This window comes from Thunnus albacares, chromosome 7 (genome assembly GCF_914725855.1).
Source record: "Thunnus albacares chromosome 7, fThuAlb1.1, whole genome shotgun sequence".
NCBI classification, from domain to species: Eukaryota; Metazoa; Chordata; class Actinopteri; order Scombriformes; family Scombridae; genus Thunnus; species Thunnus albacares.
This window is the reverse complement of record NC_058112.1, coordinates 30,175,111-30,191,693: the sequence shown is the minus strand read 5'-3', so window position 1 is coordinate 30,191,693 and position 16,583 is coordinate 30,175,111. Positions and strand designations below refer to the sequence as shown.

At 38.8% G+C, this 16,583-nt stretch overlaps 1 protein-coding gene and 1 long non-coding RNA gene across 2 annotated transcripts; one reads left to right on the top strand and one right to left on the bottom strand.

Annotated features, from left to right (window-relative positions):
- Nucleotides 1-3,878: 3,878 nt before the first annotated feature.
- LOC122985223 lies at nucleotides 3,879-16,213 on the bottom strand. The gene is made up of 3 exons (XR_006404073.1): nucleotides 15,951-16,213; nucleotides 11,954-11,957; nucleotides 3,879-3,893 (listed from the first exon to the last, which is right to left on the bottom strand). It is a non-coding gene; the product is annotated as an uncharacterized LOC122985223 (long non-coding RNA).
- Nucleotides 4,431-6,159, top strand: LOC122985863 (tripartite motif-containing protein 16-like). The gene has a single exon (XM_044356842.1). The coding sequence runs from the start codon at nucleotides 4,486-4,488 to the stop codon at nucleotides 6,157-6,159; it is 1,674 nt and encodes a 557-aa protein (XP_044212777.1). The 5' UTR covers nucleotides 4,431-4,485.
- Nucleotides 16,214-16,583: the final 370 nt, after the last annotated feature.

Genomic DNA, 16,583 nt, shown 5'->3' with positions numbered 1-16,583 from the left:
CCGGCTCCGGTGTGAATACTGTTGAGGTCCTAAACTGCTGTTGTTGCTCTCCTCCATATTAATTTTTACAGATTTGTGAGGTGCCAAAACTGAATGATGACAACAGGCGATAAATGCAGAGAAATGAGACGTTAAGAAAACCACATAGAGTCTGATCTGACCATTCTGACAGCGGTCGCATAGCCAGAGACTAGATATAAATCAGATAGGACCACATATGTAAGTGATCCAGATCTGATATAATTGGATTTGGAACCTTAAAGAGGGTCGCCCTCTCTACGAGACTCCTTTCCAGAAACATGATCGTTCAGGCTGGCTTACTTCTCAGAATGGTACCTTATAATGTGGACAGTGCGTAAATTGCAATACTACATACTGTACAATATAACTACAAGGTCTTTAAAGTCCAACTGAAATTAAACAGCAATTGTTTGTCTACTACAGCAACATATCTGCTCTGTAAATCACTTGTCCTGTGTTCTGAGAAAAAAAGCAAAGGGGAGAAATTTATATTTTAAATTCTTTGATTTCATGATGGTGTCCCCCTTTACATTATTTCCATTAAATACTGTTCATCCATTTATGTAGCTGGAGTCCTTATTTCGATACAGCAAATTAAATCTTTGCATAAAGCGATATCATGTCATTGTATCATCACTAGAGCAGACGGTCACACTGAACCTGATAGCATCCTGCTCCACAACACAAGAGCCACAGACTCTGAACAGCAAACCACATTAGCTTTGTCTCTTTCTGATCTAACTTACAAATATGAACACACGTCTTGTGCTGCAGCTTAGCTTGTTGAACAAGTCACCAAACATTCACCACTAACAACAGTTGTGGTTCACTTTCACCTGCCTGTTTTTTTTTGTAAATGAGTTTTTTTCCCATACATGGGTGACAAAACTAGAACACAGTGAATAGTTTTGACACAGTTATCTACAGTGATATGTTATCAAGCGTGTAGTAATGTGACCTCACGCGTTGATATCTGAGGATCAACAGGAAAAACTACACAGTGGAAGCTGACTGCAGCCATGACTTTATCCTCAGGTTCCTGCTGCAGGGTTGGAGCATTTCTGATACTTTACCTACCACAGTAGAAAAGTGCCTGTAAAAGGTATTAACCCTTCTCCAAGATGCATGAACAACCCACCAGCCAAGTACCTGAAAAACTGTGTGCAGGTGTACCTGAGGAGAAGCCTACATGTGCTTTTATAAAATATGAAATAATGAATGAAAATGTCTACAGCCAGTAAATGGCACATATTAACATGATGTGCACATACACAGGCGTGGACAGAAGTATTGGTACCCTTGCATTTTATTAAAATAATGCACCATTCATACTGAACAGTGTTGAAATTAAAAGATATTTTACTATCAATGCATGTCTATGTTTCAATCTATGTCTATGTCTATGTCTATGTTCAACAAAATTATTGGTACCCTTTAGAATTTGTTAGAAATAACTGATTGGTAGTGATAGTTTAAGCAGACTATTGTGTTTTAATTAGTATCACAGGTGTTTTCAGTCTTATAATCACTCATGCAGCCAGTTTAAAAGGAGAAAATGACTCACTCTGCTGTTTTGTGCCGCTGTGTGCATCACATTGAACATGGAAAACAGAAGGAAAACTAGAGAGTGGTCTGAAGATATTAGAAAAAAAGTAACAGCCAAGCATGGTCAACGTAAAGGTTACAAGACTATCTCCAAAGAGCCTGATGTTCTTGTGACCACTGTTGCCAATATTATTAAGAAGTTTAAGGCCCATGGAACTGTAGCCAACATCTCTGGATGTGGTGGCAAGAGGAAAATTGGCCAGAGATTGAACAGAAGGATTGAATGATTGAGAAAGAACCAAGGAAAACTTCAATACAGATCCAAGCTGATATTCAAGTTCAAGGAGAATAGTTTCAAGTTGCGCTGTCCGCTGACTGTCTGAATGACGGTAGAAGACCCAGGAAGACCCAACTTTTAAGAGGGAGACACAAAAAAACAGAATGGACTTTGCCAAAATGCATGTCAGTTAGGACTCATAGCGTATCGACCAGGTTACATGGCTGTCTCCGTCTCTTTTCTCTGCTCCGCTCTGCTCTCTGTCTCTGTGTCATGGATGTATAAAGAGCTGCAGGTCTGTGTGTCTGTTGACCGAGGGCGGGGCTGAGCTACACACACGCAGAGCAGAGAGGCCACAGCAGACAGGATGAAACTCTGCATTCACACAAAGTCCAGCAATGCGGCACCTTCCTGCAGGGTTGTGTGGAGGTGTGGGCTTCTTTATTTGTGCTTTAGTATGTAGGCTAACTGCTGTGAAACAAGCAACCGACAAATCTTGCATTGTATGTCTGTAAGTACTTCAATTTAATTTACCTGGTAATACTTATGTACTTTTACTTAAGTACGTTTTTTTAAATCCAGACTTTACTTGTAATGAAGTAATTTTACATTGTGGTATTGATACCTTTACTTAAGTAAAGGATCTGAGTACTTCTTCCACTATTGCCGTAAGCACAAATAAACTATTTCATAATCATTCAACCAAAAGAAAAAGGCAGAAATGGAGGTATTTTATGTGCATAATTTGTTAATGCTTACATATGTTATAAGCAGTAAATAAACAGGTAATAAATGGTTTATAACACATTGTAGTTGTAAGCAGACACTTACCATATGTATATAAAATAATTCATTATTTTCACTCTTGCACACCTTTGTACTACTGGCGTCCTTGTTTACAGAAACTGTTTGACTCATATAAAGACATTGCATGTTGTTGTCCATTTGTTGTTTCTATATGTATATACCAGTCAAACTTGATTTTAACAACAGTTGACTGATATGAGGGTCAAGAAGAGTGAAAATTTCTGAAAATTTGTAGTATTATTCTTTTAGGATGTTACATTTGGGGACATTTATTCATATCTCTCACTGCACTGTAAAGTTTTTAGTTTTCTGTTTGATCTGTTTTATTCAATTTTTGCTCATTAGCTGGAGTAAAGGTTGTAATAGCAACATGTTGCTGTAAATGTACTGTAATACAGTTAAGCTTGAAAAAATAAATGAAATTAAAGAAAGAGATTAGAGAAATTAGAGTGGTGATGTTAAACAAACTATATGCAATTTATACCTTTCAATACCTTAGATTGTGTAAGTGAATTATATAAAAGAAGTCCAGTAGTACAACAGCTGCTGTTATGGTTCTGTCCCAGTCTGGCTCTGTGTCCCTCCACCACTCCACCAGTTGCCATCAGGCTTTTCTGCCTGTTTAAGACTGGACTGAGTGGGAAGAAGGACAGATAAGAGAGGTTGCAGATTATATTTAAGGACTACTTGAGATACTGTTGCTGGCTACATCGACTCTCATAGGAACTAAATGCTAAAGTGAACTAAACACTAGCTATGTTAGTCAGAGCTGCATTTTTCTTTTCATTCAATTTATGTTGTTTCATGCAGCCTTAATATACAGCCACTCTGTTTTATAGACTGATTTATTCATGGTTTTGTCAACAGCTATAATGCTGGAGTTTATTTTGCTGTGTGTGCTCGTTGTGATTTGTGCACTTATTTAAGTTGTATTCATACGAGTTCTGGGATGGTTTGTGCATGGTTATATTGTGTTTACTGGGTTTTTTGGGTTTGCTCTGTGTTTCCCTTCTGTGTTCCTGTGCTCCATACCTGTCCTGCATCAGTCTCGTTAGTCCTGCTCCTTGTGTCATCCCCAGCCAATCAGCTCCTCGCCTGCCCTTGTGTCTTGCCACCTGTTCCTTGTTGTTTTTGTATTTAAGTCCTGGTTTTCAGTCCAGTTTTGTTGGATCCTTTGCTCTGCTCTCCTTTGTTCTATATAGTTTACTTCAGTTCTACTCAGTTCAGTTTTGCTCTGCCTGCACTTGGGCTTAAATAAAGAAGTTATTCTTCAGTTATTCTTCAGCCTCACTCTGCCTACGGTCTCCTGCATCTGGAACCACCTACTCCGCTCCACATAACAGCTGCAGCCATGATGTGTGAACTATAGTATAGTATAAGTATATACAGTAGGTACAGGTATAGATGATAGGCTCAATATACATGATAATAATATAAGAGTGAGTGAGGACGTCCCTTTTGGTGAATTAAATTCCTCCGTTCTCGCTGGGAGGAGCTGAGATGTGAGTCAGAAAATCGAGGAGCCACGTTAGCCAAATGAAAAGCAGCCAGTATCCCTTTAAAACTGCTTCTCTACCTGGAATGAATCAGCGCTTGATAAGCCCCCCCTCTTCTTCCTGATCTCAAACACAACAAGCTCCACTCTGTGCTCATATTTCCTTGTTCCCTCCCCTTCAGATCTACAGTTTGAGGATGGGTGTAACCAACATGTGATGTAGCACAAGAGCTATCAGGCTCCATTTATTGCAGAAACACGTGTTGTCCAGATCAAAGTTCAAACTTGTTTCATTTCTCAGGAAGTGAAACTCAGACAGTCATTGCCACCGAGAGCTGAAATGGCGCAGAAAGGAGATCAGCTGGACCGAGAAACCTTCTCTTGTTCCATCTGTCTGGATTTACTGAAGGATCCGGTGGCTATTCCCTGTGGACACAGCTACTGCATGAGCTGTATTAAAGGCTTCTGGGATGAAGAGGATCAGAGGAAGATCTACAGCTGCCCTCAGTGCAGACAGACCTTTGCACTGAGGCCTGTCCTGGGGAAAAACACCATGTTAGCAGCTTTAGTGGAGCAGCTGAAGAAGACTGGACTCCAAGCTGCTCCTGCTGATCACTGCTATGCTGGACCTGAAGATGTGGCCTGTGATGTCTGCACTGGGAGGAAGCTGAAAGCCCTCAAGTCCTGTCTGGTGTGTCTGGCCTCTTACTGTGAGAAACACCTGCAGCCTCATTATGATGCAGCTCCTTTAAAGAAACACAAGCTGGTCGACCCCTCGGAGAAGCTCCAGGAGAACATCTGCTCTCGTCATGATGAGGTGATGAAGATGTTCTGCCGTACTGATCAGCAGAGTATCTGTTATCTCTGCTCTGTGGATGAACATAAAGGCCACGACACAGTCTCAGCTGCAGCAGAAAGGACTGAGAGGCAGAGAGAGCTCGAGGTGAGTCGACAAAACATCCAGCAGAGAATCCAGGACAGAGAGAAAGATGTGAAGCTGCTTCAACAGAGGATGAAGGCCGTCAGTCGCTCTGCTGATAAAGCAGTGAAGGACAGTGAGAAGATCTTCACTGAGCTGATCCGTCTCATCCAGAAAAGAAGCTCTGATGTGAAGCAGCAGATCAGATCCCAGCAGGAAACTGAAGTGAGTCGAGTCAAAGAGCTTCAGGAGAAGCTGGAGCAGGAGATCACTGAGCTGAAGAGGAAAGATGCTGAACTGAAGCAGCTCTCACACACAGAGGATCACATCCAGTTTCTACACAACTACCCCTCACTGTCACAACTCAGTGCATCTACAGACTCATCCAGCATCAATATCCGTCCTCTGAGATATTTTGAGGATGTGACAGCAGCTGTGTCAGAGCTCAGAGATCAACTACAAGACATCCTGAGACAGAAATGGACAAACATCTCACTGACAGTGACTGAAGTGAACGTCTTACTGTCAGAAGCAGAACCCAAGACCAGAGCTGGATTCTTAAAATATTCACGTGAAATCACACTGGATCCAAACACAACAAACACACGTCTGTTAATATCTGAGGGGAACAGAAAAGCAACATACATGAGTCGACCACAGTCTTCTCATCACCCAGACAGATTCATTTATAATGTTCAGGTCCTGAGTAGAGAGAGTCTGACTGGACGTTGTTACTGGGAGGTGGAGTGGAGAGGGGATGGAGTTCGTGTAGCAGTCGCATACAAGAATATCAGCAGAGCAGGAAACTTGAAGGAATGTGGATTTGGATTTAATGACAAATCTTGGATGTTAGATTGTAACATTAACAGTTATATATTTTGGTTCAACAGCATCAGAACTCCCGTCTCAGGTCCTGGTTCCTCCAGAGTAGGAGTGTACCTGGATCACAGAGCAGGTATTCTGTCCTTCTACAGCGTCTCTGAAACCATGACTCTCCTCCACAGAGTCCAGACCACATTCACTCAGCCTCTCTATGCTGGACTTCAGCTTTGTTATAATTATGGAGACACAGCTGAGTTGTGTAAACTCAAATAGACAGAAGTCATTTCAGACTTCATGTGTCAGATTCTGTTGTAATTCTTCATGTTTTTGTCTCCATTGTTTCTGAGAGCTCGTTGCTGTGGTGTTTCTGAACTGCACAGAGATCAGCTGTCAATCAAACTGGGATTGTCAACACTTATTTTCTTTTCATTTGTTGTTCTTTTAATGTTTTCAGTTTCTTTAAATGTCACTTTTTGCTGTGTGTTTTTATCCATGGAGGCTATCACTGCTCATGATGATGTTTTTAACCTTCACTGACGTTTCTTCAGATGAAAATGTGTCTTCTCTTTGTTCTAAATGTTAGTTTCATGTTTGTATTGATGTATTTGTGTGCTGTTGTTTCTATTCCACTTCAGCATCTTAAACAGAAAAAACAGCAGAACTTCCTTCATCATAGATATTTTGTTCTCATCACTTTGTAAATTCATAAAGAAATGTACAATCAAACTGTAATTACCATGATAATAATCATTTATTATGTTCTTGTACAATTCTGGTTAAACTAACTGATTGTGTGGATGAAGTGAATCTGTACATGAAATCATTGAACAAGAGTCATTTAACAGACTTTACTGATCAGATGTGTGAACAATCTGAAGCTTTACATAATCAATAAAGTTATTATTTCAACAGTGAGCAAAGTGTTTTCTTCTGTCTTCATCTCAGGATCTCATTCAAAGCTTTGTGGAGAAAATGTGAAACTAAAATGAGAGTTTATTTGAGGCAGTTTTCCTCTTGAAACACCACAAAGTACAGAGTTCATGTTCAGAGCAGACAAACGTTTGTCAGTCAGTCTCTGTACTTTCAGCTTTCTTCACTAAAACATTTTAATGCTTTCAACACATTATACTGTTGAATAGTCTAATTTATAACATATATATAACAAATTGATCAAATGTTTTACGTGTAAAATATTGATCTGAAAAGTAAATAAGACAGTAAATAAGACATAAAACAGGAGAATAAAAGTTACACTGCAGTGTAAGATATTAAGCCTCAAATTTGGTTTAATAAAAGGCAGCGACAAACATAAAAGTCTTCAGCTGTAATTTAAAAGAACAAAGTTGTTGAACGAGCTGCCAAACAAACACTCACCGCTAACATCAGTTAGCAGCTAGATAGCCAATTAGCTGCTCAACTGCAGCACATGAAACAGCATGTAAACATATCTGCAGATGTCATCTTCTTACTCTTCAATACCACTGCTAACAACTCACTGTCTGCCCATGACTTGTAGCTACAGCAGTTTGTTTACTTTGTCTCTCCTTCTGTATGTGTCAAACACAGACACCTACACACCCCTATTTCAGCTTTGCTATATCTCTAAGCTCTAATGTATTCTAAGTTCTTCTTGTTTTAAGTGCATCAGCTGTGATTGCTCTTTTATTAGTGGCTCACTTTGTATTAGTATTGTTTTCCTTTTTATATATCGGTTCGGCTAATGTCTTCTTGAATCTGTGTTTTTAGTGTTAGTTTGTCTTTCTTTGTGGTTCACTTTGACCCGTCTGACTGTTTTTTGTAAATGAGTTTTTTCCCGTACATGAGTGACCAAACTAGAACACAGTGAATAGTTTGACCCAGTTATCTACAGTGATATGTTATCAAGCGTGTAGTAACTCTTTGACCTCTATAAAAGACATTGCATGTTGTTGTCCGTTTGATCTATATTTATATACCAGTCAAACAGAAAGAACACAGGTCATCACTGAACACACGGTGCAGGCATTTCAGCAGGTTAGACAACCACTGTTCTCCCTGAGATAGCATTTGCACTTACTATATCACTGTCTTTATCATTTGTTGGTAGGTTTTTGTGAATGTGTTTGTGTATTAGACAGGTGGGGAGAAGAGTTACTGTATCATTTCAGAAATCTTCATGCATTATTGCAATTAACAATACCTGTCTCTTATCTTGGTGTCACAACTAATTTATCAATAGTTAAATCAAATTCTTGAGTGATGTAAGAGCATAGTTGAAGAGCATGTTGAGGCTGTGTTGTTCTTTGTCGGTTTTGAGTCTGTTTGCTCCATCAGGGCTGTATTCCAGAAAGCAGGTTTAGTGAAAACTCTGAGTTTGTTCACCCTGAGATGAGTGAAACTCTGGGCTTTCAGTTCCAGAAAGAGAGATAACTTAAACTCTGGGTCAGTTACCATGATGGTAACTGACTCTGAGAACCTAACTTGCTCGCTAGCAGGTTTTCTTTACGAGTTTCTCTCCGTCTCCTTTTATTAATTTTTTTTATTAATTATTGTATTTGAGCTCATGAAACCACATCTGATTTCATATCTCTGTGGAATGTGGGCAGTACTGTCTGATCGTCACTTGTGGGAAGTTAGAAAGATTTTCAGCTAACTCCGCCCCTCCTGTCCTTCTGAAGGTGAGTTAAGATGACTTCCCGATGGAATAGCATCAGATCATACTTTCATTATAAAGACAAGACAGACAGGATCATTGGATTTTGTCCCCCATTACTTACATTGTAAGTGCATTATGAAGAGTAGTGCAAAGTTACTCAGTAGATTGACTCAAGTACTGTACTTAAGTACAATTTTGAGGTACTTGTACTTGTATACCAGACTAGGACTGAGCAGCAGGACTGTTTCTAGCTTTTTGAGACAGCGTTACAGTAGTCTAGTTTACTGGAGATAAATGGACAAGTTTTTCCAAATCCTGCTGAGATCTAAGTCCTGTAATTCTTGATATATTCTTCAGGTGATAGTAGGCTGACTTTGTAATTGTCTTAATGTGGCTGTCAAATTCAAGTCTGAATCCATGACTACACCAAGATTTCTGGCTTGGTTTGTGGTTTTAAACATTATTGACTGAAGCCTAGTGTTGACTTTTAATTGTTCTTCCTTGGCTCCAAAAACAATTACTTCAGTTTTATCTTTGTTTAATTGAAGAAAATTCTGGCACATCCAATCATTGATTTGTTCAATGCACTTACTCAGCACTTGTATTGGACCACAGTCCCCTGGTGATATAAATTTGTGTGTCATCTGCATAACTGTCACAACATATTTTGTTGTTTTCTATAATCTGAGCTAGTGGAAGCATGTAGATGTTGAACAGAAGAGGCCCCAGAATGGTGCCTTGGGGAACTCCGCATATCATTTTTGTCTGCTCAGATTTGTAATTACCTATAGACACAAAATAGTCCGTGTCCTTTAAGTAGGATTCAAACCAGTTTAGTACTGTGCCAGAAAGTCCCACCCAGTTTTCCAGTCTGTCTAGTAATATGTTGTGGTCGGCCGTGTCAAATGCAGTACTGAGATCCGGTAATACCAAGACTGAAATTCTGTCACTGTTTGTGTTCAAGTGGATGTTAGTGAAAACCTTAACAAGAGCAGTCTCAGTCTCAGAGATCCTGACTGGAAGACAATAAAACAGTTGTTTAGTATCAGGAAGTTGTTCAGCTGTTAAAAAACAACTTTTTCAGTGATTTTACTCAAAAATGGGAGGTTTTATATGGGCCTATAATTGTTCATTAGTGAGTGTCAAGATTGTTCTTTTTTAAGAGTGGCTTGATGACGGCAGTTTTCAGGGCCTGTGGGAAAACACCTGAGTGAAGAGACATGTTGACAGACGAGACATGTTAATTGTCATATGTTTATGCTTACTGATCTTTGTTCAACTTTGCTGTCCTTTGTTTAGCTGTATGTCCCTGTGAATTCCTGAACATTGTTGTGTGTAAGTACATTGAAAGCCATTTCAAAGGCATCTATAAATGGAAACTGCTGTATAAACAGATAATGAATGACAATATAGCAAAACACAGTTGTGATAATAAAATGTATGTCTTAAAGAGACGTTATAACTGCCAATAAATAGTATACATTGCATACTGTGACAATACTGTGGCAGCACATACGAGATGCCACAGATGCCTCAGAGGGGAACAGAGACGTTACAGGCAGCAGAAGAGTATAAGAGCACAGCTTTTGTTTCATTTTCTTCAGTCTGCACACCTGGATCCAACAGACCACTTAACAACATTATCCACCTACAGGTAAACTTCTGCAAGATTTAGATTATTTTAAAAAGTACTATTATGGTAGTAGTATTCATAATCTCTACATGAAGTATGTTTATATGGAGTTTATATGGTCATACAGTATATCAAGAACATTAATAAAATTAGATCCATTTCCTTTCACAGCTGGAGGTTTGATCAATCGCTGAAAACTGACACAAAAGGTGAAAACTGACACAAATATGGAGGTAAGAACAACTACTATTACTACTACTAGTCATAATAAAAATAAATTATAATAATATTGATGTTATAGACAAATATCTTAGTTTGCAAACTGACTGATATGTCAGATCTGGAAATTTACTAACACATATACGCAAGATGTTTAGACAGTTGCAGACAGGTGTTACAGGGTGTTTTTGTAGGCAGCTGACAGAATTGCACATAATTAATACAAATTTAATCACATTAAAAACAATTATCTTTTTATAGATGTGTCAACACAAATAGAGTGTGGGAGGACTGTGCATGCTGTGTTTTTTGGTGCACAAGTATATAAGACAGGAAAGGATGGTGATACAAATGCAGATAATGATAATAACACTTTTTCCTCAAATGATTTCATAGTCAGCAGAAAGCAAGAATGGTAGAAATTAATAATTGTATTTGAGCTCATGAAACCACATCTGATTTAATATCTCTGTGGAATGTGGGGAGTACTGTCTGATCGTCACTTCTGGGAAGTTAGAAAGATTTTCAGCAAACTCCGCCTCTCCTGTCCTTCTGGGAAGTTGAGTTAAGATGACTTCCTGATGGAATAGCATCAGATCATACTTTCATTATAAAGACAAGACAGACAGGATCATTGGATTTTGTCAGTTTTGGATCTGTTCTTAATTCTGAGAGTTCTGGGTGCAACTGGTAATAAAAGCAAAGGGCCCTACTGCACCGGTGTCACCACTTAAAGGGATGAAGGAAAGGTGTCTTCCCCTGGGTAGATGAAGTACAAATGGTGGTTCACCATCCCCTTCATCAGGGAGTAGATCCAGAATCCAAGGTCCAAGGCATGGTGTCTTTGGGGAGTCTCAAAAACCAAGCCTATATAACAACAGGGCAATTATTTCAGGTTAAGTCTCTATTATCTATAGCCATATTACATCAACACATTAAATATCAATATGCCAATATAACATTATAGCAATTAAATGAGTTCAATAGTTTTAACTGTACAGTAGCTTCTTTTATGAACTGTGTTTCTCCTCTTTTCAACATCAATCATGAATAATGATTACACATTTTAACCATTTTAACTTTTTAGAAATAACATTTATTGTATTTTAACCACGGACTGAGGTACAATACACAGTATTCATTTCTTACTCCTGATTTTTTTTTATAATAGAAGTAAGATTTAAGTGCTTCCACTTCTATATTATCCCATTATACAAAATTGTTTATCACACTAACAGCATGAAACTGGAAGTGTTATGCTGCCATGCACATTAACACCATTATGACCCAGTGCAAAAGTACTCAATTAGCAATTCAGAATACTTAAGTACAACTTATAGTGAACACAGTAATATCTCAAAGCAGTAAAATGTAATAGATGTAGCTCACATATTTCTGCATTGAACATACACACTCTGTCTGTAGTACTACATGTTAACTGTCTCATGCTGACCACAGGAGTTAGCTACTGAAAAATTAATTGATTAAAAATTAATTGCCCACAAGACTCGGTTTTACATACACATTTATCAACTTTTTACACTTTTTAATATCCACATAGTTTCTCTCTCTCTCCACACTCTTCTCTACATCTGCTCTCATCAACTTTTTCCTCACTGTGTAGTGTGGGGAGGGGCGGGACTGAAAGTATTTCTTCCAACAGGAACTTTCGCTACACTATATAACTGATGATAAACTAATGTAAACAAAATCAGTCTGACAGGCAGATGAGTTAAATTAAAATATAGGATAAAAGTGCTATATAAAATATAGACATTTAGCCATATATGGGGGCCCCATGTCCATGAAAAAAAAAACCCACCAGCCTCCTGGTAGTTAGGGGGCTCACTGCAGTCACTCAATGCAAATAGGCAAAAATGGCCCTGCTGAGGAGAATAAATGAAAAAAAAAGATTACAGATTTACACAAGTGAGTTCTGAGTATCAAGACAGTAGTATGGAACCTTTGTGGTTCTTCATTTGGCTTAAAGAATGCAAGGGAATTTGAATTTCTGCAAGGAAAGGCAGCAAACTAGGTGGATATTTAGAAAATTTGCATTTGTGGACATAAAATGTAGCCATCAAAATATAGAAATTGACAGTATACCAAAAGGAACTGTTCTTGTGTCGGAAAAATACAATTACATCATATAAAGTAAAAGTATAAGGCTCATATTTATATACATATATACGTGCTTTACTTCTGTGGCCCAATTCAACAGGATTTATTTTGCATTCATTGATCATTGATTACTTTTATCTTTGATTCATTATGTTTCATTTCTGTGTTTTCTCCAGTTGGCCATGAGACATGTAGGAAAAATCTTGACCTTATGCAAGGGCATCTTGTGGATGATTTCTGAGGTGAAGGCCAATAAAAAACGCTGCCAACGCCTCGCTGACAGAGTCCGGGCCCTGGAACAGCTGGTGGAGTCCATCCAACAAGGAGGGCTGAACAGGATCTCCCCAAATGTGAACAGTGCTCTCTCGAACCTCTGCACGACTCTGACCACAGCCCAGGAGCTGGTCAGGAAATGCACCAAGACCAAATTCCTGAACCTGTTGAAGTGCAAAGGTGAGTTCAACAGTGTGAATGAAAGCCTCAACGACACGTTCCACATCCTCTGCGGAGCTCTGCAGGTGGAGCAGGGGAGCATGATGCGCAGGATGTTTCAAGATTACAATATGGAAGAGGATGACGATGACGACTGGGCCCTTGTATCTTACTCTGGTGCCATGGCCCCTGTCTGTTATTCTGCTGCAGAAACCCCTATGCCTTATTTCGCCCCCAGGCCTCAACCCACCACCGCAGTTTATACAGCTGTGATGGGGATGGAGGGTAATAATTTGTTTTTTGCAGAGGAACTGTTTTTCACTCAGTGATTTGGGCAGATGTGTTGCAGTGTGTTGATAAAAATAATTGTTAGTTGCAGCCCTTAAACTGATAAACGTGGGTATCTGGATACTGGTGTTTCAAAAGATAATGAATGATAATATAGTAAAACACAGCTGTAATAATATAAAATACAGTAGAAGTTATAATTGTTGACACTACAAGTACATAAATAAACTTTTAAAAATGTCCTTTTACAACTTACAACTATAGTGTCTTATAAACCATTCAAAGGTCTGTGTATTTCTTATCTTCTATCTTAAAGTGTTTTCCATAATTGTAATTATTGTATAAGGAACAATGAAATAAAACAAACTTTCAATAAGGATTTTCAGTCTCACTTAATTTATGTTAGTATTTTTTCTTCTATTGTGGCATTAAATCTTGTGGTTCACAGCAGGATCAAAGGCTTTTGGTTAAATTCTGACAGTTTTAGTTAATAGTAGTTATTTAGTAGAGTAGTTGAGTATTTTTATATGTCTCAAAACACGTCTAGAGGGACCTTACATGAAACCTGTTGATATTATTTTATCCATGAATGTCTGGTCTTTGCTTTCTGCAAACACAGCACATGTTTGTAGTAGATCTACAGTGATATGTGACCTTGAATTTATAGACGTGGTTAATAATCTTCCCTGAGTAGATATCTGAGGATCAACAGAAGAAAGCAGTCGGCTCCTTCGTGTCTTCCTCCACGGTGAAGGCAGACTGCAGCCATGCTGGTGAACACTCTGCTCATAGTGTTGAGCTCTCAGAGCGTCTGGTCCAGAAAGTCGGAGCCTTCTCTCAGTGAAGCAGCTGCCGGCCTCTTCAGGGGATCATGCAAATTGTTTGTTTTGAAGCTGAACCGTATATATTGACTAACAAGCTTAAAGTAACTTTTTTTAAACTTTTTAAATACTAAAAGTAATTAGAACAACAACAGTGTTAACACAGTCAGCTATGTGGGCTATTTTTGGTATGTAGTGCTCATAGATGAGAGTGTGTAAGTCATGTATTTGATACGTGCATTAATACTTTTTAATGTGAACCTAAACTTTTAGATCTGTGAATGTTTCTAGTATTCAGCACTGATCTGTACCTGTATCAGATTATAAGCTTTGTTGTACTTTATATATTTCTGTATACCAAGAAAATACAAAAGAAAGACATTTAAAACATATGATATGTCGTCTGTTTTTGATGAGAACATAAATCTGTTGTCACAACAGAACAATAGTGTACATTTTTAGTTAACTTTGTTGGTAAAATTACACATTCTGAACCACTCCACTGCTAAAATTAGCACTAACAATGTGTATATTCCCCCCTCCATTGCTCATTTAATTAACTTGTCCTTCAAACACAGCTCCTTTCCTGATGACTGGAAATGTGCCATTGTCGCGCCTATTTTTAACTCCCAAAAGTTGCTGAGAAAGTTGTCTTTGAACAACATTTCTTAATCCAAGCAATTTTGGTCAATACTGGCTTTAGAGCAAATCATTCCACTGAAACTGCTACCTTACACTTAATAGAGCAAATTAAATCAAGACTTGACAAAGGAGGAGTAGTTGGTGCTGTATTTTTAGATCTGCGTAAAGCATTCGACACAGTCAATCATGATGTTTTAATATTGAAACTCTCTAAATTTAACTTCTAATCTAGAGCACTGGCATGGATGTCCTTATATTTCTCTAATAGGATACAATGTGATACAAATGATACAAAGTTTGTGACACACTGTCCAGTAACATGAGGTGCACAAAGGGTGTTCCACAAGGGTCAGTGTTAGGTCCCCTATTATTTAGCCTATATATTAATGATCTCCCTCAACAGTGTCATGAGGTAGAACTGCAAATGTATGCAGATGACACCATTGTGTACACATATGCAAAAACAGCTGAGTTAGCAACTGCTAAGCTAACAATTGTGTTGTAGAGGATCACTCACTGGCTTGATCAATCATGTCTGAGTCTAAATGTAAACAATCTAAACTCATGGTACAACCTCCTAACGCTGATATTCTCATCAAAGGTGAAGGGATTGACAGAGTCACTGATGTTAAATATCTTGGTGTGACATCGGATCCAAATTTGAACTTTAAGAAACATGTTTAAAAAATGGTTAAAACCATAAAGTACAACTTAGCACATTTTAGACATATTAGAAACTGTCTCTCTTTGGACGCCGCCAAGATATTTATGTAGCTATGATTCTTCCCCATATGTCTTATTGCATCACATGTTGGGGGCATGCTGGAGAAACAGCCATAAAACCTCTTGAGTCCTTATACAAACAAACTCTAAAACCTCTGGACAAAAAGCCAATGTATTTCCAACACTGTAGGGTACTGGAGAAATACAATTTACTGACTTTGAGAATTTTAGATTATTTTCAAATTTGTGCCTAGTTTATAAAATTTTAAATGGTTTGGCCCCTCCTCAACTATGTTACTTTGTGTACACTCACTCAGTAAGTTCTATTAGTGTCAGAGTCTGCTCTCCCCCTCACCTGTTGCTGTGGGAATTATCCAATCATTCAGTCTCACTCTCTGCTCTGCCACACCCCTCATTAGTTCAACCACCTTCACCTGGCGCTCCCACCTGCTCATCATCTGCAATCAAGCCTGTATATAAGCTGCCTCGGCCCACTCCCTCCTTGTCAGATTGTCTACGCTACTATGCTCAGTCATCTTGCTCTCTTCACTGGACTGCCTTCCTGGTTTCTGATCAGCTTGTCTTCGACCATCGCTCCTCGTCTCTGCCCCGGTAAACCCACCAGCCTTCTGTCCCTGACTCTGAGTTCTGCCTGCCTGTTCCCTGGTCTTTGTCCGCTGTGGGAGTGGAGGATCGGGGTTCAAAAACTGTGTTTCTCCGACCGTGCTAATATTTCCTTGACATCGTGTGAAATAAAGACTGCTGAGTTTAAACCAGTGTCATTTGTGCTGCTATTGGGTCCTTCCTATACCCGTGACAATTAGATCCTCTAGAATATCCTCTATAATAGATTGTACCATAGCATTTCGTCGCACTGCATTTGGGCAGTCAGCTTTCGGTGTGAAAGCCACAACTCAGTGGAATGTTCTACCTGATGATATGAAGAGCTGCAGTTCAATCAATACATTTAGAATCAAATTAACAAGTCTGCTAAAAAGCTTCTCAGCTCTGTAACCACTGACTCTAAATTTAATCGCATGGTCTTCTCATGAATGCAAATAATCTTGCTTTGAATTGGAAGAGCTTACATTATTATTAGTTGACACTGTGGGTGTATGTGATGTGCTATTGTGTGTAGCTTTGTATTTTGCATTATGTGTCCTGTGTGTTTTTTGCTTTGCAC